At 36.3% G+C, this 23905-nt stretch overlaps 1 protein-coding gene and 1 non-coding gene across 2 annotated transcripts in view; one reads left to right on the top strand and one right to left on the bottom strand.

Moving 5' to 3' along the window:
- SLC35A3 (solute carrier family 35 member A3) overlaps window positions 1–23905 on the bottom strand; it is a 54280-nt gene that overhangs the window by 13078 nt on the left and 17297 nt on the right. The window contains exons 3-5 of the mRNA XM_069478274.1: window positions 14597–14801; window positions 7666–7820; window positions 2095–2217 (exon numbers count right to left, since the gene is read on the bottom strand). Of these exons, the coding sequence (XP_069334375.1) occupies window positions 2095–2217; window positions 7666–7820; window positions 14597–14783 (465 nt within the window). The 5' untranslated portion in view covers window positions 14784–14801. The remainder of the gene's footprint in view (window positions 1–2094; window positions 2218–7665; window positions 7821–14596; window positions 14802–23905) is intronic.
- LOC138391027 (U6 spliceosomal RNA) lies at window positions 23437–23542 on the top strand. The gene has a single exon (XR_011234670.1). It is a non-coding gene; the product is annotated as a U6 spliceosomal RNA (small nuclear RNA).

The following is a 23905-nucleotide window of genomic DNA, read 5'->3' as shown; positions in this document are numbered from 1 at the left end:
AATAATCTCTACAGGGCCGGGCGCGGTGGCTCACGCCTGTAATCCTAGCACTCTGGGAGGCCGAGGCGGGTGGATCGCTCGAGGTCAGGAGTTCGAGACCAGCCTGAGCAAGAGTGAGACCCCGTCTCTACTAAAAATAGAAAGAAATTATCTGGCCAACTAAAATATATATATATACAAAAAATTAGCCGGGCATGGTGGCGCATGCCTGTAGTCCCAGCCACTCGGGAGGCTGAGGCAGTAGGATCGCTTGAGCCCAGGAGTTTGAGGTTGCTGTGAGCTAGGCTGACGCCACGGCACTCAATCTAGCCCAGGCAACAAAGCGAGACTCTGTCTCAAAAAAAAAAAAAAAAAAAAAAAAAAAAAATAATCTCTACAAACAGTTCAGTTTTAGAAATTCAGATTGTGAAGTGTGGAACAGCAGAAATGAGCCTGGAGCTGTAGGTGCATTATGGAAGGGTCAGTGTGTTATGCTAACCATTCTGGGCTTTATCCTGTAGGTTATTGTTCCTTTTTTTTTTTTTTTTTTTTTTTCTGAGACAAAGCCTTACTCTGTTGCCCAGGTTACAATGCCGTGGCGTCAGCCTAACTCACAGCAACCTCAAATTCCTGGGCTCAAGCGATCCTCCTGCCTCAGCCTCCCGAGTAGGTATGACTACAGGCACGAGCCACCATGCCCGGCTAATTTTTTGTTTCTTTTATTAGTTGCCCAGCTATTTTTTTTCTATTTTTACTAGAGATGGGGTCTTGCTCTTGCTCAGGCTGGTCTCAAACTCCTGAGCTCAAGCAATCCACCCGCCTCAGCCTCTCAGAGTGCTAGGATTACAGGCATGAGCCACCACATCTGGACCATTATTCCTAAAGCTTCAGTTATTTGCCTGTGATTTTCATGGTTTTATCAAACCTATGTTCCACCTTAACTATTAATTACTTGATATTTCAATTTAAGATACTATGCTTTTTGAAATAATACCTACTTTAGTTTATCCTAAGCAATATTTATAAAAATGAGTTTGATAGGACATTTATACTATTATAATACCATTTAAATAAATAAATATTAAAAATATTTATTAAGATATACATACCACACTCTGGGGCAAGTGATGGGGACCTTCTGAATGGCAGGAATGTGATATGATTGGATTTGTTTTTAGACAGACCACAGTGGTAACTAAGTGGAGGCTGGATTTGGAGGGATGGTAAAACTGGAGTAGAAATAATGTTAGGAGGAAAAGATAACATGACAAACAAGGAAGGATGAACTGGGGAAGTGAGGGTAGAGAGACAGACAAGGACCAAATCAGGAAGTTTTAGAAGGCAGGATCAGTAAGGACTTACTTATTGATTGGATATACAGGTAGAAGAAAGAATCTAGGACAGCTCCCAGGTTGAGTAAATAATGATTGGAAAAATAGAAACAAGAATAGGTTTTATAGGGAAGAGATAAAGTTTAATTTTAGATATGCTGAGTTTATAAGGCCTATTAAACAACCAAGTGAAGATATCCAAGAGACTTTTAGATACACAAATCTGAAAGTACAAGTGATAACCAGAGCTGGTGACACAAACTGAGGAATTGTCAGCATATGTGTTAATAAAAACCTCCAGAATGTATGAAGTCTCCAAAAATAAGGACACAAATTAGAAAAAAAATAACAGGTCTACAAGCAACCACAATATCTAAGGGAGTATCAAGGAAAATGAGCCCAAGAAGGAAGCCAATAAGCAATCACTAGAAAGATATAAGACCAGAAAAGAATGGTATCAGGGTAGCTGAGAGACAATAAAAGACTAATAATTTCAACTGCTACAAATATCCGATAAAATCAGCTTTATTTAGAATGCAGTTCTTATTTCCCTAACTAGATTGTTCATTTCTTTAAGTAATATCATTTTATTTTTATTAATTTCTTTGTGACACTTACAGTTCCAATGTAGTATCTCACACAAAGGAAACCCCTAAAATATATCTGTCAGTTGCGAGGAATAAGCATTTATTTGCTTCAACAAATAATAGGTTCTCCATGCAAAATAAATAAGGTTTTGAAACTGTGATAAAAAACGAAAGATATACTCATCTTGAATAGTTACCTGTACAAAAGCAACTCCAGTCATCAAAATTACTAAGGAGAGCCACTGGTACACACCTAATTTTTTACCAAGCATAGACACAGAAAATAATGCTGTTGTAAGAATTTTCAGCTGATACGTGACCTGAAAAAGAAAACAGCAATATTATTGTTTGTTTATGTTTTTTAATTTTTAGTTATTATGGGTACATATTAGGTGTATATCTTTATAGGGTACATGAGATGTTTTGATATAGGCATACAACGTGAATTAATCATATCAAGGTAATTAGAATATCCATCACTTCATGCATTTAACATTGCTTTGAGTTAGGAACATTCTAATTCCACTCTTTTGCTTATTTTAAAGTATACCCTAACTTACTGTTGATTATAACCACTCTGTTGTGCCTTCAAATATTGTTCATTTTACCTAACTGTATTTTTGCACCCATTAGCCATCCGCACTTTATCCCCCACTCCCTGCTACCTTTCCCAGCCTCTGGTAATCATCACTCTACTCTCTGTCTCCATGAAATCAATTGTTTTTAATATTTAGCTCCCACATGAGTGAGAACATGCAAGATTTGTCTTTCTGTACTTGGCTTATTTCACTTAATATGATGTTCTCCAGTTTCATCCACGTTGTTTCAAATGGCAGGATTTCATTCTTTTTGCGGCTATATAATATTCCATTGTGTATATGTACCACAATTTCCTTATCCATTCATCCACTGATGGATACTTAGGTTGATCTTGGCTGTTGTAAATTGTGCTGCAATATGTTTGCATGTTTCTTAAAAGGACTATTAGAAATGTATTTTAAAGATCCCAGGGGCATGTTTAGTGGGTTGTACCTGGCCAGGAACTGGGATCTAAAGCTCCAGTCAATGCTAGTCTTGGGAATCCCTACTAGGTATCAGGGATCTTTGGACACTTGAGCCCAGGAGGTTGAGTGCAGGCTGGGTAACACAGCAAAATCCTGAAAAAAAAGTCAATAGTGCCACAACTGAGAAAAACTGCTCACAGAACATTATGCAGTGAACTTGGCAAAAAGAAGTCAAATAAAGGGAGAGAGATTCCAATACAGTAACAGTTGGAGACTTCAACACCACACTCTCAGCATTAAAAAGATCATCTAGACAGAAAATCAACAAAGAAACACTGGATTTAAACTGCACATTAGACCAAATGGACCTATCAGACATTTACAGAATATTTCATCCAACAGTTGCTGAGTACACATTCTCATCAGCAAACGGAACGTTCTCCAGAATAGACCATGTACATATGTTACGATAAAAAACAATTCTTACCAAATTTTTAAAAATTGAAATCATATCAAGTATTTTCTCAGACCACAAGGAAATAAAACTAGAAATCAATAACAATGAACTTTGGAAACTTTCCCAATACATGGAAATAAAAAAACATGCTCCTGAACAACCATTGAGTCAATGAAGAAATTAAGAAGGAAGACAAAAAATTTCTTGAAACAAATGAAAATGGAGGCCGGGTGCAGTGGTTCACACCTGTAATCCTAGCACTCTGGGAGGCTGAGGCGGGAGGATCGCTTGAGGTCAGGAGTTCAAGACCAGCCTGAGCAAGAGCGAGACCCTGCCCTACTAAAAATAGAAAGAAATGATCTGGACAGCTAAAAATATACATAGAAAAAAATTAGCTGGGCATGGTGGCACATGCCTGTAGTCCCAGCTACTCGGGAGGCTGAGGCAGAAGGATTGCTTAAGCCCAGGAGTTTGAGGTTGCTGTGAGCTTGACGCCACAGCACTCTAGCCCGGGCAACAGAGCGAGACTCTGTCTCAAAAAAAAAAAAAAAAAAAACCAACAAAACAAATGAAAATGGAAACACAAAATGCCAAAACCTATGGGATACAGAAAAAACAGTGCTAAGAGGAAAATTTAATGCCTATATCAAAAAAGTAGAAAGATTTCAAATAAATAATCTAATGATGTACCTTAAGTAACTAGAAAAGCAATTACAAACTAAACCCCAAATTAATAGAAGGAACGAAATAATAAAGATGAGAGCAGAACTAAATAAAATGGTGACCAAAAAAACAATACAAAGAGCCAAGTGCAGTGACTCATGCCTGTAATTCCAGCACTTTGGGAGGGAAAGGTGGGAGGACTGCTAGAGACCAGGAGTTCAAGACCAGGCTGGGCAATATAGTGAGACCCTGTCTCTACAAAAAATAATTTAAAAATTAGCTGGGCATGGTGATGAATGCTTATAGTCCCATCTACTCAGGAGGCTGAGGTGGGAGGATCCTTGAGCCTGGGAGGTCAAGGTTGTAGTGAGCTACGTTAGCACCACAGCACTCCAGCCTGGGCAATACAGTGAGACTTTGTCTCAAAAAAAAAGGAAAAAAAAAAAAAAAACCAAACAATAGAAAGGATCAATGAAATGAAAAGTTGGTTTTTTGAAAAGATAAACCAAATCAACAAACCATTAGCTAAACTAACCAAGAAAAAAAGAGAGAAGACCCAAATAAATAAAATCAGAAATGAAAAGGGAGGCATAACAACTGAAACCACAGAAATACAAAGGAGCATTAGAGACTGTTATGAGCTACACTAATAAACTAGAAAACCTAGAGGAAATGGATAAATTCTTGGACACAACCTACCAAGATTGAGCCACAAGAAATAGAAAACCTGAATAGACCAATAATGAGTCATGACATTGAATCATTAATAAAAAGTCTCCCAAAAAAGAAAAGTTCAGGACTAGATGACTTTACTGTTGAATTCTACCAAGCCTATGAAGAAGAACTAAAATCAATTCCTCTCAAACTATTCCAAAATACTGAAGAGGAGGGAATTCTTCCTAATTCATTTTACAAGGCCAGCATAACCCTGATACCAAAACCAGACAAGGACATAACAAAAAAAGAAAATTACAGTCCAATATCCCTAATGAGCATAGACGCAAAAATCTTCAACAAAATAGTAGTCGGTGGAATCCAATAGAGCATCAAAAAGATTATTCACTGTAATTAAGTGGGATTTATCCCATAGATGCAAGGATGGGTCAACATATGCAAATCTATAGATGTGACACATCACATCAACAGAATGAAGGACAAAAATCATACGATCATCTCAATAGATGCAAAAAGCATTTGATAAAATTTAAAACATCCTTCATGATAAAAACTCTCAACAAATTAGGCATAGAAGGAGCATATCTCAACGTAATAAAGGCCATATAAACAAACCTATAGCTTAACTCATAATGAATAGGGCAAAGCTGAAAGCCTTCCCTCTAAGAACTGTAACAGGACAAGGATGCTCACTCTTACCACTCCTATTAAATATAGTACTGCAAATCCTAGCCAGAGCAATCAGGCAAGAGAAAGAAATAAAAGCATTCAAACTGGAAAAGATGGGGTCGAACTGTCCCTCTTTTCAGACAACATAATTTTATATATAGAAAAAACTAAAGACTCCACCTAAAAACTCTTAGAACTGATAAATGAATTCAGTTAAGTTGCCGCACACAAAAATCAGTAGTATTTCTATAAACCAATAACTAGCTGAAAAGGAAATCAAGAAAGTAATGCTATTTATAATGGCTACAAAAGAAAAAAAACCTAGGAATAAATTTAACCAAGGAGGTAAAGATCTCTATAAGGAAAACTACAAAACACTGATGAAGGAAATTGAAGAGGACACAAACAAATGGAAACATATCCCATGTTCAGAGACAGAAGAATTGATATTGTTAAAATGACCATACTACCCAAGGCAATCTCCAGATTCAATGCAATCTCCATCAAAATACCAATGATATTCTTCACAGAAATAGAAAAAAATGCTCTTAAAATTCATATGGAACCACAAAATATCCTGAATAGCCAAAGCAATCCTGAGCAAAATGAATAAAGCTTAAGGCATTGTACTACTTGACTTCAAAATATACTACTAAGCTATGGTAACCAAACCCACATGGTATTGGTATAATAATACACACAAAGACCAGTGGAACACAATTAGAGAACCCCAAAATAAATCCATGTATTTACAGCCAGCTGATTTTTGACAAAGGCACCACAAATACACACTGGGGAAAGGACACCCTCTTCAATAAATGATGCTGGGAAAATTGCATATCAATATGCAAAAGAATGAAACTAGACCCCTTTCTCTTATCATACTCAAATATCAACTCAAAATGGATTAAAGACGTAAGACTCAAAACTATAAAACTAATAGAAGAAAACAGAGGGGGGAATGTTTTAGAACATTGATCTAGACTAAGATTTTATGGCTACAACTTCAAAAGCACAAGAAAAAAATATACAAATGGGATTATATTCAACTAAAAAGTTTCTGCAGAAGGAGACAATCCACAAAGGAGACAATCCACAAAGTGAAGAGACAACCTGTAGAACAGGAGAACATATTTGCAACTATTCATCCAACATGGGACCAATAGCCAGAATATACAAGGATTGCAAACAACTCAACAGCATAAAAACAAATAATCCCATTAAAAAGCAAGCAAAGGACCTGAATAGACATTTATAAAAAGAAGACATACAAATGGCCAAGAGGTATTTGAAAAAATGCTCAACATCACTAATTATCAGGGAAATGCAAATCAAAACCACAATAAGATATCACCTCGTTAGGATAGCTATTATCAAGAAGACAAAAAATAACATGCTGCCAAGGATGCAGAGAAAAGGGAACTTATACACTGTTGGTGGGAATGTAAATTAGTATAGCTACTATGAAAATCAATATGAAGGTTTCTCAAAAAACTAAAAATAGAACTAACATATGACCCAGCAAGCCCACAACTGGGTATTTATCCAAAGGAAAGGAAATCAGTATATCAATGGGATACCTGCACCCTCACGTTTATTGTAGCACTATTCACAATAACCAAGATAGGCAATCAACCTAAGTGTCTTACCAATGAATGAATGGATAAAGAAATGTGGTATATATACACAAAGGTATACTATTCAGCCAAAAGAAAGAATGAAATCCTGTTATTTGCAACAACGTGGATGGAACTGAAGGTCATTATGTTAAGTGAAATAAGCCAGGCACAAAAAGACATGTTTTCATGCATATGTTGAAGCTAAAAAAGTTGATCTCATGGAGGTAAAGAGTCAAATGATGGTTTTGAGAGGCTGGGAAGAAAGCAGGAAGGAAAGATGAAGAGAGCTTGGTTTATGAATACAAACATACAGTTAGATAGAAAGAATTAGTACTAGGGGGATGGGACCAGCCTGTACTGGAGGCAGGCCTCATCACTCCCTCAAAAAAAAAAAAAAAAGAAGAAAGAAAGAATAAGTTCTAGTGTTTAACAGCACAGTAGGGGGACTATAGTTAATAATAATTCATTATAAATTCTAAAATAGCTAGAAAAGAAGATATGAAATGTTCCCAATATAAAGAAATGATAAATGTTTAAGGTAATGGACATCCTCAGTACCCTGACTTGATCATTACACATTGTATGCATATATCAAAATATCACATGTATCCCATAAATATGTACACATATTATGTATCAATAAAATTTTTTTAAAGAAAGAAAGATATATATTTTAAGTACCTGATAAGTAGCTGCATCTAGATTTGACAATGCCACATAGAGTAAATTGTTCTGAAGAGTATATATCCCTGATGGAATAGCAAGTTTAAGTGTTTCCATAGGTTTATTAAGAATTTCATCATGTAGTACCCGATTCAGTGCTCTTAGACTACATTCTAGGAAAAAACAATAAATGGGAAAAATTAGTAATTAAGTAACTCTGAATGAGTTGCATATCCTCTCTCTCTCAAGGATTCAGTTTTCTCACCTGTGTAAAAAGGAAACTGAGCTATATGGTAAGATATGTTTAGGTCTAAAATATACCTTTATGATGCTAATTTTTCTAATGTTAAATATTGTAAGATAGCATATTAAGAAGAGCATTATCCCCATATTCTTTCATTCTGATATATAATCAAATTGATTATATGCATGTATCTAAATATATACACACTCACATGTATATATATTTATAATAACCAAAAGCTCAAAGTATTAATTTATCAACCAAATATTCTTACTTTACTGTAACATTATAAAAATTTGTATTTTGTATATTCCATATATCATCATCCATTCATACCACTTAATAATTGTGAGATTTTAATCATAAAAGTAGTAGGTAAATCAATTAGGGAGTGGGTTTGGTTGGTTAGTTAATTCCAACTAACACTAACTCAACCCCACAGGGACTTGTCTCATATATCATGAGTCCAGATCTAAAATTTCTACAACAGCTCTGGGATCCAGGTTTTCTGTCTATAGGCATATTTCGTTTAATCATGCTTTACTTTCTTGTGCTTTGCAGATATTGTGTTTTTTACAAATTGGAAGTTCGTGGCGACCCTGCATTGAGCAAGTTGCAGAAGGTACCCACAGTGTCCAGCTGCGAAAAGAAGGACAAAGTCCTTTGGGTCAAAGGATTCTGAGAGGAGTAGGGAGGTGGATCTTGGAAGCAAATAAACCGACTCTTAAAAATGACTGTCACTGACTCGAAAACAAAACAGATTAGCTTTGGCACAGGCTGCCAACCAGTAGTCTGGAAGAAGGCTTGTTCTTCTTCCACTTCTCCCACCCTGAGACCTCAGGGGTAAGGGGAACCCAAAGCGGTGCCCTCCCCTTCCTGGTTGCATGGATCTGTAACACTACCTTTTATTTTATTTTATTTTTTTTATTTTTTTTTTTTTTTTGAGACAGAGTCTCACTCTGTTGCCCAGGCTAGAGTGAGTGCCGTGGCGTCAGCCCAGCTCACAGCAACCTCAAACTCCTGGGCTCAAGCGATCCTCCTGTCTCAGCCTCCCGAGTAGCTGGGACTACAGGCATGCACCACCATGCCCGGCTAATTTTTTCTATATATATATTTTTTTAGCTGTCCATATAATTTCTTTCTATTTTTAGTAGAGATGGGGTCTCGCTCTTGCTCAGGCTGGTCTCGAACTCCTGAGCTCAAACAATCCGCCCACCTCGGCCTCCCAGAGAGCTAGGATTACAGGCGTGAGCCACCGCGCCCGGCCAACACTACCTTTTAAAGGCCTTCCAATATCTTTGTTGGAAACCTTCCAACCACTGCGGTCCACTCTGGTGATGGAAAGAAAGGCTGAAACTAATATTCTGGGTTCAGTTGGGTCATCAAATACTAGAGCAGAATTTCTCTCTTTCCTGTTAACACAATGCTGCTATAAATTAAGCTTGTTTCTATATTGCAGTGATTAAAACTATGTCCAAGAGAAACATATTTAGAAAAAAAAGAGAGCAGAAAAATAAAACTAAATAACTGTGTTAGAGAATAACTGACTTTAAAATTTTCTGCAATATGATCTTGAGAAAATTCTTGTATTGTAAAATATATATTAGATAGTAATGTCTGATTTTTTTTGAAACCAAAATGTACCTGATATATTCCTGAATAATAACAGGCACTATTCTAAGATCTTTTCATATACAATACTATATATATATTGGCTTTTTACCTTCATACTTTTTATCTATTGTCTATATGATTATCCTAACAAGGTCACCAAATGACTGCTGCACCTCTGGTTCTTGTTTCAGGCAGCAAGAAGGAAGTAGAGGAAACTGGCAGTCATCTTGGTTCTTATTGAACATATGAACTGTGTTGCATAGCTATCTCTAGCTGCAAGGAAGATGGGTCTTTTCTGTATTTCCTCCATATTAGAGACAGGAAAGGGAGAAAGGGACTAGAAATGGATTTTGAACTAGCCAACCTATAGTATCAGTCACAAAAAATGTCCAAAGAATTTTAAGAGACATACAAACCCCTTAAGAAAGAAATTCCAAGGAACCCTACCACTTTACCAACAATGACACTTTGTTGATGATTTTCTCTCCCAAAATAAAATGGGAAAACTTTGATTATGAAAAGTCTTTTGAAATGAAAAAAACTTTAAAGATTGCTACCTGATACTCACCATCTCCCCATTCCAAAATAATAGTCAAAACATTGTTAACTAAAAGTTACCAAAGATTTTTCCTAATTTTACTAGGAAAAAAAATCTCAAATATTGACACATTTTTAAATTTTTAAATTAAAATTTTAAATAATGAATGCTATCACATATTTTTCTCACTTGCACTTTAGGGAAGGTCTGTTTCACCTTCCTGCCAATTCCTGGTATTGTTAAGACTTTTTATTTTTGCCAATCTGAGGATAATTTGTGTCTCTTGGTTTTAATGGATTTCCCTGATTGCCAGTGAGGTTGAGCATCTTATATATCTATTGGCCATTCAGGTTTCCTCTTCCAAGAATTGCCTATTTATATCCTTTGTTTCCTTTTCTACTGAGTTGTTGTCTTTTTCTTATTAAGTTTTAGAAATTCTTTGTAATTCTGGTTATTAAATATTGGTGATTCCATGTGATATAAATCTTTTCTCAATCTGTGGCTTGTCTTCTCACTTGGTTTCATTTATAGATGTTTCTCATTTTAATGTACCCCAAATTATCTATCTATTTTTTCCTTTATGGCCTTATTTGTGCCTTTTTTGTTGTTGTTATAGTCCATCTGCCTGCCTGCCTTCCCTCCTTCCTTCCTTTATTTATTTTAGGAGACAGGGTCTTTTTCTGTCACCCAGGCTGGAACTCCTGGGCTCAAGTGATCCTCCCACCTCAGCCTCATGATCTGGCTTTATTAGACTGTCAAGCCTTCCAATGTAATAACCCCCTAGGGTGGTAAGCAAAATCTTAGCTGGGGTGTTGTGCTCACTTGGATGACATCCTGCCTGAGTCAATGTGCAGTTACTATTCTGGTAAGATCCAGACTTCACCCCAATCCCTTCTCCTCCTGGATACATGAAGGGGCATAGCACAGGGCTCTGGAAATCACTACTGCCTGGAAGCCTTTCACTAAGCCCTAACCTCTGACCAAACACTGAATATTTGTCCTGGGCTACTGAGTTTGCAACACACTTGACATTTATTGTTTATTCTCACACCCATCCCATGAGACAGGTAGGACTTTCTATTTTACAGATGTGAAAACCAGTGAGACTCTGTAACTTGCCCAAGGACAGGGAGTTGATAACTGACAGAACCCAAGACTTCTGACTCCAAATCCTATACTCCCCCTACCACACCTCTGTCTTCCAATTTCACAGCAGCGGACTGTCTGGGTGACTTGGCACAGCTTCCTCTAAGAACTGGCTCTTAACAGAAACTTCTGGCCATTATCTGACTGAATGTCATACACAAGTCCAGTAAGAACTTGCACTAAAAGCCTTTTTCCTAAACCTGATTACCAGCTTCTGCCTCATGGATTTCTTTATCCCTAAAGACAAGATCCCAGGGGCCCTGGCAAACTCTCCAGGTGCCTGATCCCCTTCTTCAACCTTACCCACACCCACAGTCTTCCTGTCAGAGATCCAGGCAGCTCAGGGCCACCCAGAGGCCTGGCTCCCAGTTGTTAACTTGCGTGTGTCCAGCATCCCAAACACCTGTGAGAAACATTCTCTGTTCAGGATGTGTCCCATAGTGCAGAATGAGGTAGAAGGTCTGCCTTCCACTGTACTGCTAGATATGCATGAACAGCTCCTGAGGTTGTTCCTCGGTTCTGTCAAGGGCATCCCATCTGCCACAGGACAGTATGTGTCCTACCGCCAGGTAGGTTAGTTGAGCCACCTGCAGCACGGTGCCAGACGCGCTCACATACAGAATTCCCACCAGTCTCCGGAAGAAATAGCTCATCCAGCTGAGCATAGCCGGGGTGAAGTCAGCTATCCTGCTCAGGAGGCACAGGGAGTTGAGAGTCATGAGGCCCTGGGAGCACCAATAGAAACCTGGTGGCAAGGCCACCACTGTCAGGGCAGTCTGTGCCACCTTCAGCTAAAAGATGTACCCAAAGACTCTGATGGCATCAAAACTGTAGACCATCTGGAATTTTTCAATGTCTGTGTCTGGTGATTTCTCCTTTGAGGTGGGTGACATGCTCCCCACCCACCTCATAGGATTCTCCTGCCCACTGCAGCACCACAGCCCATGGAGAGGCCTTCCCCCATGTAGCTGGCCCCTGCAACCTCAGCACAGCTCAGAGGAGAGCAACCATGACTCTGCTGCCTATTGCCAGAAGTCTTATTGGTGCCTTTCATATCTTATTTGAAATCATTCATAGCACCACGGTCAGAAAGTTTTACTTTTTAAATGTCAATTTTTAATCCGCTTGGAATTTATTTTTGTGTATGGTATATCTATTTGTGCTTTGATTCACTGAATGTTGGTTTTGCTGCATCTCTCTACAATGCAACTATTTGTGTCAAAGATATCTTTAGCTCCACAATGTTAAATGGAGTGGATACTTCTCTCATCTACACCTTAAAAGCAAACACACTACTTTCTCAGTTTTCCTATTATATTTTCATGGTTTTCTTTCTATCTGGCTGGTGACTCCTTCCTAGTCTTCTTTTGCTAATTCCTCCTTCTGAATCTGACCTCTAAATATTGGGAATGTGACAGAGCTCAGTCTGACCTTCTTTTCTAATATATACTAGGGTATCTCACCCAACAATTAACTTCATTTTTTTTTTTTTTTTGAGACAGAGTCTCACTCTGTTGCCCAGGCTAGAGTGAGTGCCGTGGCGTCAGCCTAGCTCACAGCAACCTCAAACTCCTGAGCTCAAGCGATCCTCCTGTCTCAGCCTCCCGAGTAGCTGGGACTACAGGCATGCACCACCATGCCCGGCTAATTTTTTCTATATATATTTTTAGCTGTCCATATAATTTCTTTCTATTTTTAGTAGAGATGGGGTCTCGCTCTTGCTCAGGCTGGTCTCGAACTCCTGAGCTCAAACGATCCGCCCACCTCGGCCTCCCAGAGTGCTAGAATTACAGGCGTGAGCCACCGCGCCCGGCCCAACAATTAACTTCAAAATGACAAATCTTTGAGTTCCACATTCATAGACTCTACTATTTGACATCTCAATTGGGATGTTTTATAGGTGTCTCAAATTTAATAAGGTCTAAAGAGAAGCCTTAATTTTCCCCTGAATCTATCTTTCTTATATCATTCATTGCAGTACCCATTCACCCAGTAATTTAATCTAAAAATCCAGAAGTTATTCCTCAAACTGGATTTCTCCTTTTTCCTGACCTTCACTTATCTAATCTATTAGCAAATAATGTCAGATGTAGTTCAAAAGAAAACATACAAATAGCCAGTAAGCACATGAAAAGTTATTACCATTAGTCATAGAGAAACACAAGTCAAAACCATAATGAGACACTACTTTACACCTGCTAGAATGGCTATAATTTTTTTAAAAAATGGAAAATAAGCATTGGTGAGGAATGAGAAATTATAACATTTGTACGTTGTTGGCAGGAATGTAAAATGGTCCAGTTGCTGTGGAAAATAGTTTGATGGTTCCATAGAAAGTTAAATATAGAATTATTATGTGACCCAGCAATTCCACACCTATATATACCCAAAAGAAATGAAAGTAGGGACTCAACAGATACTTATACATCTATTGCAGCATTACTCATTGTTCATGCCAGCATTATTCGCAATAGCCAAAAGGTGGAAACAACCCAAGTGTCTAACTACATATGAATGGATAAACAAAATGTGGTATATCCATACACACGAATACTATTCAGCCATAAAAAGGAATAAAGTTCTGATACATGTTACAACATGAGTTGAAAACATTATGCTAAATGAAATAAGCCAGACCTAAAAGGACAAACATATGATTCTACCTATATAAAATATTTAGAATAGTCAAATTTATAGAGACAGAAAGTAAATTACAGGTTACTGGGAGGTGAGGGTAAGGGAGGATGAAGAGTTATTACTTAATAGTTACAGAGTTTTTGTTTAGGGTGATGAAAATGTTTTGGAAATAGTGGTCACGGTTGTACAACATTGTGAATGTAATTAATGTCAATGAATTTTACACTAATAATGGTGAAAATGGAAAATTTTACATTATATATATACATTTTGCCACAACTTAAAAAGTTTAAAAATGTAATACACCAAAACATCATTAAATTGTACACTTTAAATGTGTGAATTGTATGGTTTGCGAATTATATCTCAATGAAACTATTTTAAAAAACTATATAAAAGTAGTTACTATTGGACTAATCAATGAAGCAAATAAAATAAAAAGTCTTTAGCAAAGAATTATTGTTTCCCTCTAAAGTTCTAATAGTCACATAATTATAAAATTTATTCTCAAATTATTATAAACGCAAGAAACTATGTTTCATATTTACAGCATTAACCAAAAGACATGAATCATGATACAGATTAAGATAAAATGTCTTTATTACTAGATTTAAATTGCCTTAATACATTTTTTACAATATCAAAATGTCCCTAATACTAGAGCATTAGATAATGCAAGAGTTCAAATGTGTAGTTACCAATATACATTTACATATCTATGTAAACTAAATAAATTGCATTGATTAAAAACAAAAAACCTAGATACCTACTGCTGTCTTTGTAGACTAACAAAACACAGGCCGTTATCTTCAAAAGTTCAGCAACAACCACTGCTGTAGAAGATAGATAACGAGGTCCCTCCTCTTTTAAAGTCCTAGAATAACGCATCGTTAGAACCAAACTGGTAGTCTGAAAGACCAAAATTCCCAAGGAAAGGTATTTTAGGTTGGCAGACATTGTTTTATCTTCATTTGCCTGAAAAACAAAATAAACAGGGCAAGTAAATAAAATTACAACACAAAGAAATTATTAATAGTATATTAAAAACTACCAACTTCCAGACAAGATGGGGTAAGCACATTTCACCCAATTTTTCCTGCTAATTACAACCAAAAACCTTGTACCAAAGCCAAAAAGCAACTACCAGAACACTCTGAAATGTAAAGAAAATAAGGCAAACTGGCTGAGACCTCAGGTCTTAAGCAATGACCAGGTAATAAATTCCCTCAAGACTTTTTGCCACCATGGTGCTACAACAACACACAACCTAGAACTGTCAAGAGGCATAGAACAACAACAGCAACAAAAAATCCCCAAGAAAAACCTACTCTCTCTAACCAAACGACTGGGAAGATAACAGTCCTGCAGGATGAAATCCTTTCAATTGGATACTGTGTAAGCTGTGGGATGAAGCCCTGGTGATCATCCTTGCACCAAAATGAGAGTGGAGAAGATGGTCCTCCCTTCCCCCACTAGGGGTTGCAGCCACAAGAACTATGCGGTGAAACCTGTTGACCATTCCTGTCCTATACAAGGTGAATGTCAGCAAAGAAGCATTACCTTTCCTCCCTCCCCAATGACTATTAACGTAGATGATTTAAGAATGAACTAGAGTCTCATGATACAATACTCAAAATGTCCAGGATACAATCCAAAATGAGTATACTCATCATACCCCAAAACCAGAAAAAATCTCAGCTTGGATGAGTAAAGACAATCAATAGACAACAATGCAGAAATGACACAGATGTTGGAATTATAAGAGAAGAATTTCAAAGAAGCCATCTTAAAAATGCAGCAACAGGTTGGGTGCAGTGGCTTGCGCCTGTAATCCTAGCACTCTGGAAGGCCAAGGCAGGAGGATCACTTGAGGTCAGGAGATCGAGACCAGCCTGAACAAGAGCAAGACCCTGTCTCTACCACAAACAGAAAAAATCAGCTGGGCACGGTGGCTTGTGCCTATAGTCCCAGCTACTTGGAAGGCTGAGGCAGGAGGATCACTTGAGCCCAGGAACATGTGGTTGCAGTGAGCTATGATCACAACACCACACTCTATCACTTTATCCCAGGCAACAAAGCAAGACCCTGACTCCCACAAAAACAAACAAACAAATAAACAAAAAAAAAAAAAAAAAAAAACCACCTAACAACAACATTATAAACACACAAAATAATTTTAGACTCACATAGAAGTTGAAAAATACTACAGAAGTTCTCATGTACCCTTTACCCAGCTTCCTCCAATGATAATAGTCACAAAGTCCCTATATTTTCCCTCAAATAATTCAGTATTACTCCAACAGACACATTTGATACCTGAAATATGAAGACACAAATAGGTTAAAAAATAAAAGGATGGGAAAAGATATATAGTGAAAAAATGACTATAAGAAAATTGGAGGGGGCCATATTAATATCAGGCAAAATAGATTACATAAGAATTATTTCTAGCATCAAAGAAGGACATTTCATAATGATAAAAGAGTCAATATCAATATACATCAGGAAGATATAAACATTATAAATATATATGTGCCTAACAACATACCTTTAAAGTACATAAAGCAAAAGCTAACATAACTAAAGAGAAAAACAGATAAATCTAGTCATAATTATATATTTTTTTTTCATTTTTTTTTCTGGTATTTCCTCACAGGACACATAATTATATATTTTTAACCTATCTTTCTCAGTAATAAGTAGAATAGACAAAAAAAACTCAGTAAAGATATAGAAAATCTGAATACTACCAACCAACATAATTGAAGTACATATAGAAATGCTCTAACCTTCAAGGAAGGACTTAATGCAGAGTATGTGGTCAGCTGGTTTCTTTCCCAGTCAAGATTATATCCCTTGCCTCAGATTTATCTAAAGATACAATTCAAAACCGAAAAAAATCCCTGCTGGCTTTTTTGGTATTAATAGAAACTGGCAAGTTGATTTTACAATCCATATGGAAATACAAAGGACCTAGACAACCAAAACCATTTTGGAAAAGAAAAACAAAGTTCAAAGAGTTAAACTACTGAACTTCCATACTTACTAGAAAGTTATAGTAATCAAAACTGATATTGACATAGGACAGAAGTATAGATCAATGCAACACAATACAGTTCAGAATCAGATCCACATGTCTTAGTTCAGGTTGCTATAACAAAGTATCACAGACTGAGTGGTTTATAAACAACAGAAATTTATTTCTTACAGTTCTAGATACTAGAAGTCTAAGACCAGAGTGCTAGCATAGTAGGGTTCTGGTGAGGCCCTTCTTCTGAGTTTGCACACATCTGTCTTCTCATTGTATCCTCATGTAAAGAGAGAGTTCTCTGGGGTCCCTTTATATAAAGGCACTAATCTCATTCGTGAGGGCTCCACTCTCATTCACGAGGGTGAAGGCTCCATTCTCATGACCTAATTACCTCCCAAAGACCCCACTTCCTAATACCATCACATCAGGAGTTAGGATTCCAACATATGAATGAGGAAAATGGCAGGATACAAATATTTGGTTCATTGCATCATACATATTTGATCAAATGATTTTTAACAAAAGTTCCAAAGAGAAAGGACAGCCTTTTAGGCGTATAGTTGTGGAACAATGAGATGTCTGCATTTTTTTAAAAAAATGAACCTCTACCCTTAACTGCCTCAAACATTAACTAGAAATATATCACAGACCTATCACAAAAGCTAAAACTATAAATATTCAATAAGAAGGTATAGGAGAATATTGTAGCCTTGTAAAGATAGGCAAAGATTTCTTAGGTAGGCTACAAAAAGCACTAACCATAGATGAAAAAAATGAATAAACTGGACATATTAAAATTAAAAACTGTTATTCCAAAGACTTCAAAAATAATATGCAAAGGCAAACCACATTACAGAGGAAAATATTATCAATACATATATCTGACAATAGCCTTATATCCATAATATATACAGAACTCTAATAATACAGTAAGTAAAAGAAAAACAACCCAAGTTAAAAATAGGCAAAAGATATTTCATTAATAAAGATAAATCAGGGCTAAAAATCAGCACCCTTTCATGATAAAAACCCTCAACAAACTAGGCATAGACAGAATATATCTCAAGATTATAAAAGCCATATATGACAAACCCACAACCAACATCATACCAAATGGGGAAAAGTTGAAAGCATTCCCACTAAGAATTGGAACAAGACAAGGGTGCCCACTGTCACCACTTCTAGTCAACATAGTGCTGGAAGTCCTAGACAGAGTAGTCAGGCAAGAGAAAGAAATAAAAGGTATCCAAATCAGTAAAGAGGAGGTCAAACTATTGCTTTTTGCTGACTATACGATCTTATATCTAGAAAACCCCACACACTCTACCAGGAGTCTCCTGGAATTGATAAATAAAAGTCAGCAAAGTCTCAGGTTACAAAATCAATGTACACAAATCAGTAGCATTCCCAATAACAGTCAAGCTGAGAGTCAAATTAAAGACTCCATACTATTCACAATAGCTACAAAGAAAATAAAATACCTAGGAATATACTTAACCTAGGAGGCAAAAGATCTTTACAAAGGGAACTACAAAACACTGAGGAAAGAAATTGCAGACACACAAACAAATGGAAAAACATACCACGATCATGGATCAGTAGAATCAACATTGTTAAAACATCCATACTACCCAAAGTGATTTACAGATTCAATGCAATCTCCATCAAAATACCAACGTCATATTTTACAGAGCTAGAAAAAATAATGCTATGCTTAGTTTGGAACCAGAAAAGAGTCCAAATAGCCAAAGCAAGTTTAGGCAAAAGGAACAAGTCTGGAGGCATTGCCAGACTTCAAACTATAGTACAAGGCTATAGTAACCAAAACAGCATGATAGTGGCACAAAAATAGAGACATAGACCAATGGATCAGAACAGAGAACCCAGATATAAAACCATCCATATTCAGCCAACTGATCTCTGACAAAGCAGACAACAATATACACTGTAGAAAAGATACTCTATTCAATAAATGGTGCTGGGAAAATTGGATAGCCACATGCAGAAGAATGAAAAAGGATCCATATCTCTCACCACTCACAAAAAGTAATTCAAGATGGATAAATGAGTTAAATGTAAAGCATGAAACCATAAAAATTCTAGAAGAAAATGTTGGAAAAATTCTTTTCGATATCAGCCTAGGCAAAGAATTTATGACTAAGACCTCAAAGGCAATTACAGCAACAACAAAAATAAATAAATGGGACTTGATTAAATTAAAAAGCTTCTACACAGCTAAGTAAATACACAGCAGAGCAAATAGATAACCTACAGAATGAGAGAAAATACCTGCAAGCTATATATCCTATAAAGAGCTAATAACCAGAATCTACAAAGAACTCAAGCAAATCAGCAAGGAAAAAACAGACAACCCCATTAAAAAGTGGGCAAAAGACATGAACAGAAGCTTTTTAAAAGAAGATAGACAAATGGCCAATAAACATATGAAAAAATGCTCAATGTCACTAATTATCAGGGAAGTGCAAACTGAAACCACAATGAGATAATCACCTTACCCCAATTAGAATGGCTTTTATTAAGAAGTCTATCAACAATAGATGCTGGCATGAATGCAGAGAGAAAGGAATGGTTATACACTGTTAATGGGACTGCAAATTAGTACAACTTCTATGGAAAACAGTATGGAGATTCCTCAAGGAACTAAAAGTAGAACTACCATTTGATCCAGCAATCCCATTACTAGGGATTTACCCAAAGGAAAAGAAGTCATTTTATCAAAAAGACACCTGCACTCAAATGTTTATTGTAGTACAATTCACAATTGCAAAGATATGGAATCAACACAAGTGCCCATCAATTCATGAGTGGATTAGCAAAATTTGGTATATGTATATTATGGAATACTGCTCAGCCATGAAGAAGGATGAATTAAGGCCCTTTGCAACAATTTGGATGGAACTAGAAACCATAACCCTAAGTGAAATATTGCAAGAATGGAAAAACAAACACCACATATACTCGATAACCCATGAGCACACATGTATAAAAGGCAAGTAAAACTCAATGGAAATCAAGCAGGCGGGAGGGGGGAGGGGGGAGGAGGGGATGGGCAAAAACCTACCTAATAGGTACAAGGAACAGTCTCTGGGTGATGGGCACACTTATAACCCTGACTCAGGCATAACAAAATTGATACATATAGTGGAAAAGATTTGTACCCCCATAATATTTTGAAATGAAAAAAAGCACTTTGAGAATTTTAAAATTACTATTTGCAATTATAAAAATCATTTAAATAAAACTTTTTTCAATACTAAAAAAAGATAAATGGTTAATAGGCATATGAAAAGGCACTCAACATCATAGTCATTAGAGAAATACAAATTAATACTATACATCAATAGAATTCTCAACATTGCTAGTGGGAAGATAAAGTGGTACAACAAATTTGGTAGTTCCTTATTAAAAGAAAACAACAACAGCATAATCTTTTCATATAGCCTGGCAACTCCACTCTTCGGCATATCCAATAAATTTGAAAAAACACGTTCACAACAATACTTTGTGCATGAATACTCATAGGAGCTTTATTTGTAATAGGCAGAAATGAAATAATACAAATGTCCAACAATAGGTGAATTACTGAACATACTGTGATACATCTATACAATGGAATACTACTCAGCTATAAAAACGAACAAGGCCGGGCGCGGTGGCTCACGCCTGTAATCCTAGCACTCTGGGAGGCCGAGGCGGGTGGATCGCTCGAGGTCAGGAGTTCGAGACCAGCCTGAGCAAGAGCGAGACCCCGTCTCTACTAAAAATAGAAAGACATTATACAGACAACTAAAAATCTATATAGAAAAAATTAGCCGGGCATAGTGGCGCATGCCTGTAGTCCCAGCTACTCGGGAGGCTGAGGCAGTAGGATCGCTTAAGCCGAGGAGTCTGAGGTTGCTGTGAGCTAAGCTGACGCCACGGCACTCACTCTAGCCTGGGCAACAAAGTGAGACTCTGTCTCAACAAAAAAAAAAAAAAAAAAAAAAAAACGAACAAAACATTGATATACACTAAAACACTCCAAATAACGTCCAAAAACATGCTAAGCCTCCCCATGATGCCAACGAAGATGGGAAAAAAAAAAAAAAGAAAAAAAAAAAACATACTAAGCCAAAAAAATGTCCACAAAACTGTACACTACATCATTCCATTTACATGAAATTCTAGAAAAGACAAAACTAAACTCTAGTGACAGATGCAAACTTATAGTTGCCTGCAACCAAGGGCCGGGGTTGAGGGTTGACTGCAAAGGGACAGCAAAGGATTTTTGATGGTGATAGAAATATTCTGTGTGGTGAACTGTACATTTAAAATGAGTACATTTTATTATATGTAAATTAAAACTCAATAAAATTGATTTTTAAAATTAAAAATTGAGGACATACCAAATAGTAGCATTCCTCAGCAGGCCTTCCTCAGAGCTTTGATTCTGCTCTGATTTCTTTGGATTAATGCCAAGGACATTCTTAAAGTCTGTTCTTCACTCCACTTCTATCCTTTCCATGATTCTATCTCCCACCCCAAATTCTTTGAAAATGAACCCCTTTACAGTATATATCTTTAGAGCTCTCACAATCAAGCTACAAAGCTACCACAGTTTATGGTTCTATATATGATCCTTTTTTTCTTAATTCCTAATTATTGTAATAGCATATAATATATTCAAACAGATTCAAAAATCATTATTTAGTGCCTACACTAGGCTAAGTACCATGGTTACAGAGAGACCTATTCTTGAAGGCACAAAGTCTAGCTTACTAAATTTGGCAATTCCTACCCTCAGATGAATATGTCCTAAGTACAAATAATGCAGCACCATGAACATAAGAAGAAAATTTTTAATGGTGAAATATATATATTTACCACTGAACATGTATGTGCATATATATATACAAACATACACACATACGTAATTATTGGTGAAAATGATCATAAGCATTTCATTTGAATTTCAGAAACAAAACTTGAATAATACATCTCTTTGTTACATATAAAGGATCAAGCTTAAAGAAAGGAATACACAGACTTCTTTATCCATCATCTATCTCATTTTTGTAAATCTGCAATACCAAAAGAATCCTAATGTGAAATAAAATTACAGCATTTTAGAGGTAGAAGATTCTTTAGAAATCATCCAATCTCTTCATTTTAAAAATGAAGAAAATAGTGCATAAAGAAGTTAGATGACTTTTTCAAAGTCACATGACTAGTAATTGGAAACACCAGTTTACATAGTTAAGTATCAGGCTCCCTAGCCCCCCACCCCACATGCTACTGTAAAATTCCAGGATATCCTGGAATTTTCTCTATATAGAAGCAGAGTAAGTTGCCAGCAACCTGTATTTGGCAGAGGCATCTAATTCTCTTGGAAAATGTCAAACAATGATTTCAAATCTGTTCAAGGAAGTCTTTTGTTTATTCTGAGCAACCAATACCATAATGTACCTATTGTAACAGCAATGCTCTAACTTCTTTTCAAACGAAAATGTAAAGGTCAGTTTCTAAACCAAGGTACACTTTTACAATTCTGCTTTTCCATTTCCAAACATATGCATCAATATAAACATTCACCATGATAATATAGTTCTTATTAATGTTCTTAGTCTACTATGATGTATATTTTTTAAAAAGTTGGAAAGTACAATATATGCAAACAAATAATCATTTGTACCAGATTACCTATAAAGAATTATAATTTAATGAAAATAATGAAGATGCTAGTATTTCTAAAATTATACAAATACATAGTTTGGTTTTGGAACACAGTATAGGTAAAACTAAGTTTTAAGTTTAGTTACTTAACACCCATCATAAATGCACAGCAAATTCATAAATGCAAAGTCAGCCAGAACAAAGATTATCTTACACTTTTATAATTTATAAGAATATTGTTTCTTCATTTGAAAGTCTACGATATGTTCCCATTATAACTGAAAACAAACAGAAAACAATTTCATGTTTAAGATTTAATTTCAGTCCTTTCTACATTTTTGTTTTTCTCTTACTACCTAATTCCCTTTTATCCTGTCAGGTGTCTCTAATCCTCATTTCCAGATTACTTTTTATTTCATAAAAATTTCCTACAAGAAATTTACATATGAATAATCAAGAAGAAGCTATGCTAGGTTCTTTCACATATGTAGCCTCATTCAATTTACTGTCAAAAACCTTATGTTTTTATGATTTATTGTCAAAAACCAGTCAACAAATTACTGCCCACATTCCTTGAAGGAGCCTAGTTACTAACTCAGGGTTCAGTGAGGCTCTCAGATTTATAACAGGGTCAGAAGTTAGATGTCCCCACTTTCACCTTAACAGCTAAGACCTGAAAAATGCATTCTTTTTTTTTTTTTTTTTATTTCATCTTGTTATGGGGGATACAGAATTGCAGGTTACATACGTTGCTCCTGTACCACCTTTCCCCCCAAAAATGCATTCTTTTTGATCACTAGGTAAATGACACCACTTCGTTCTGAGGGTTTTTCTTTGTTTTTGTTTGTTCTGTTTTTTTAAAAATAGCATTTATACTTCATTTACTTTAAAAAGTAGTATATTCTTGTGCTCGCTTCGGCAGCACATATACTAAAATTGGAACGATACAGAGAAGATTAGCATGGCCCCTGCGCAAGGATGACACGCAAATTCTGAAGCGTTCCATATTAAAAAAAAAAAAAAGTAGTATATTCTTAATGTGAAAAATGTAGAAAATTTAAAATGATATTACTATGTACTGTGAGAGAAAAAAGATAGTCTATTTTGGGCTTCTAAAAGTTATTAGCCCCTGAGGAAGATTGACTTTGGAGACCAAGTCAGGAGTCCAACCTACCAATTACAGATCTCTTGTTATAGATTAACTTTCTTCCTTATTTCCTTGGTTCCCAGCTCACACCAGATAGCCCTGAGATAGAAGCCACCTAGAGTGAGATAAAAGACCCCTTGACTATTCAACATCCTTAATGTTGAATGTTAAATATACCTTTCCCCAAAAAAGAAACACTGTCTATAACCAATCAAATTGCTGTAACTA

Source organism: Eulemur rufifrons, chromosome 8, assembly GCF_041146395.1.
Source record: "Eulemur rufifrons isolate Redbay chromosome 8, OSU_ERuf_1, whole genome shotgun sequence".
NCBI classification, from domain to species: Eukaryota; Metazoa; Chordata; class Mammalia; order Primates; family Lemuridae; genus Eulemur; species Eulemur rufifrons.
The sequence above is the reverse complement of the archived record's forward strand: the minus strand, read 5'-3'. Positions and strand labels throughout refer to the sequence as shown.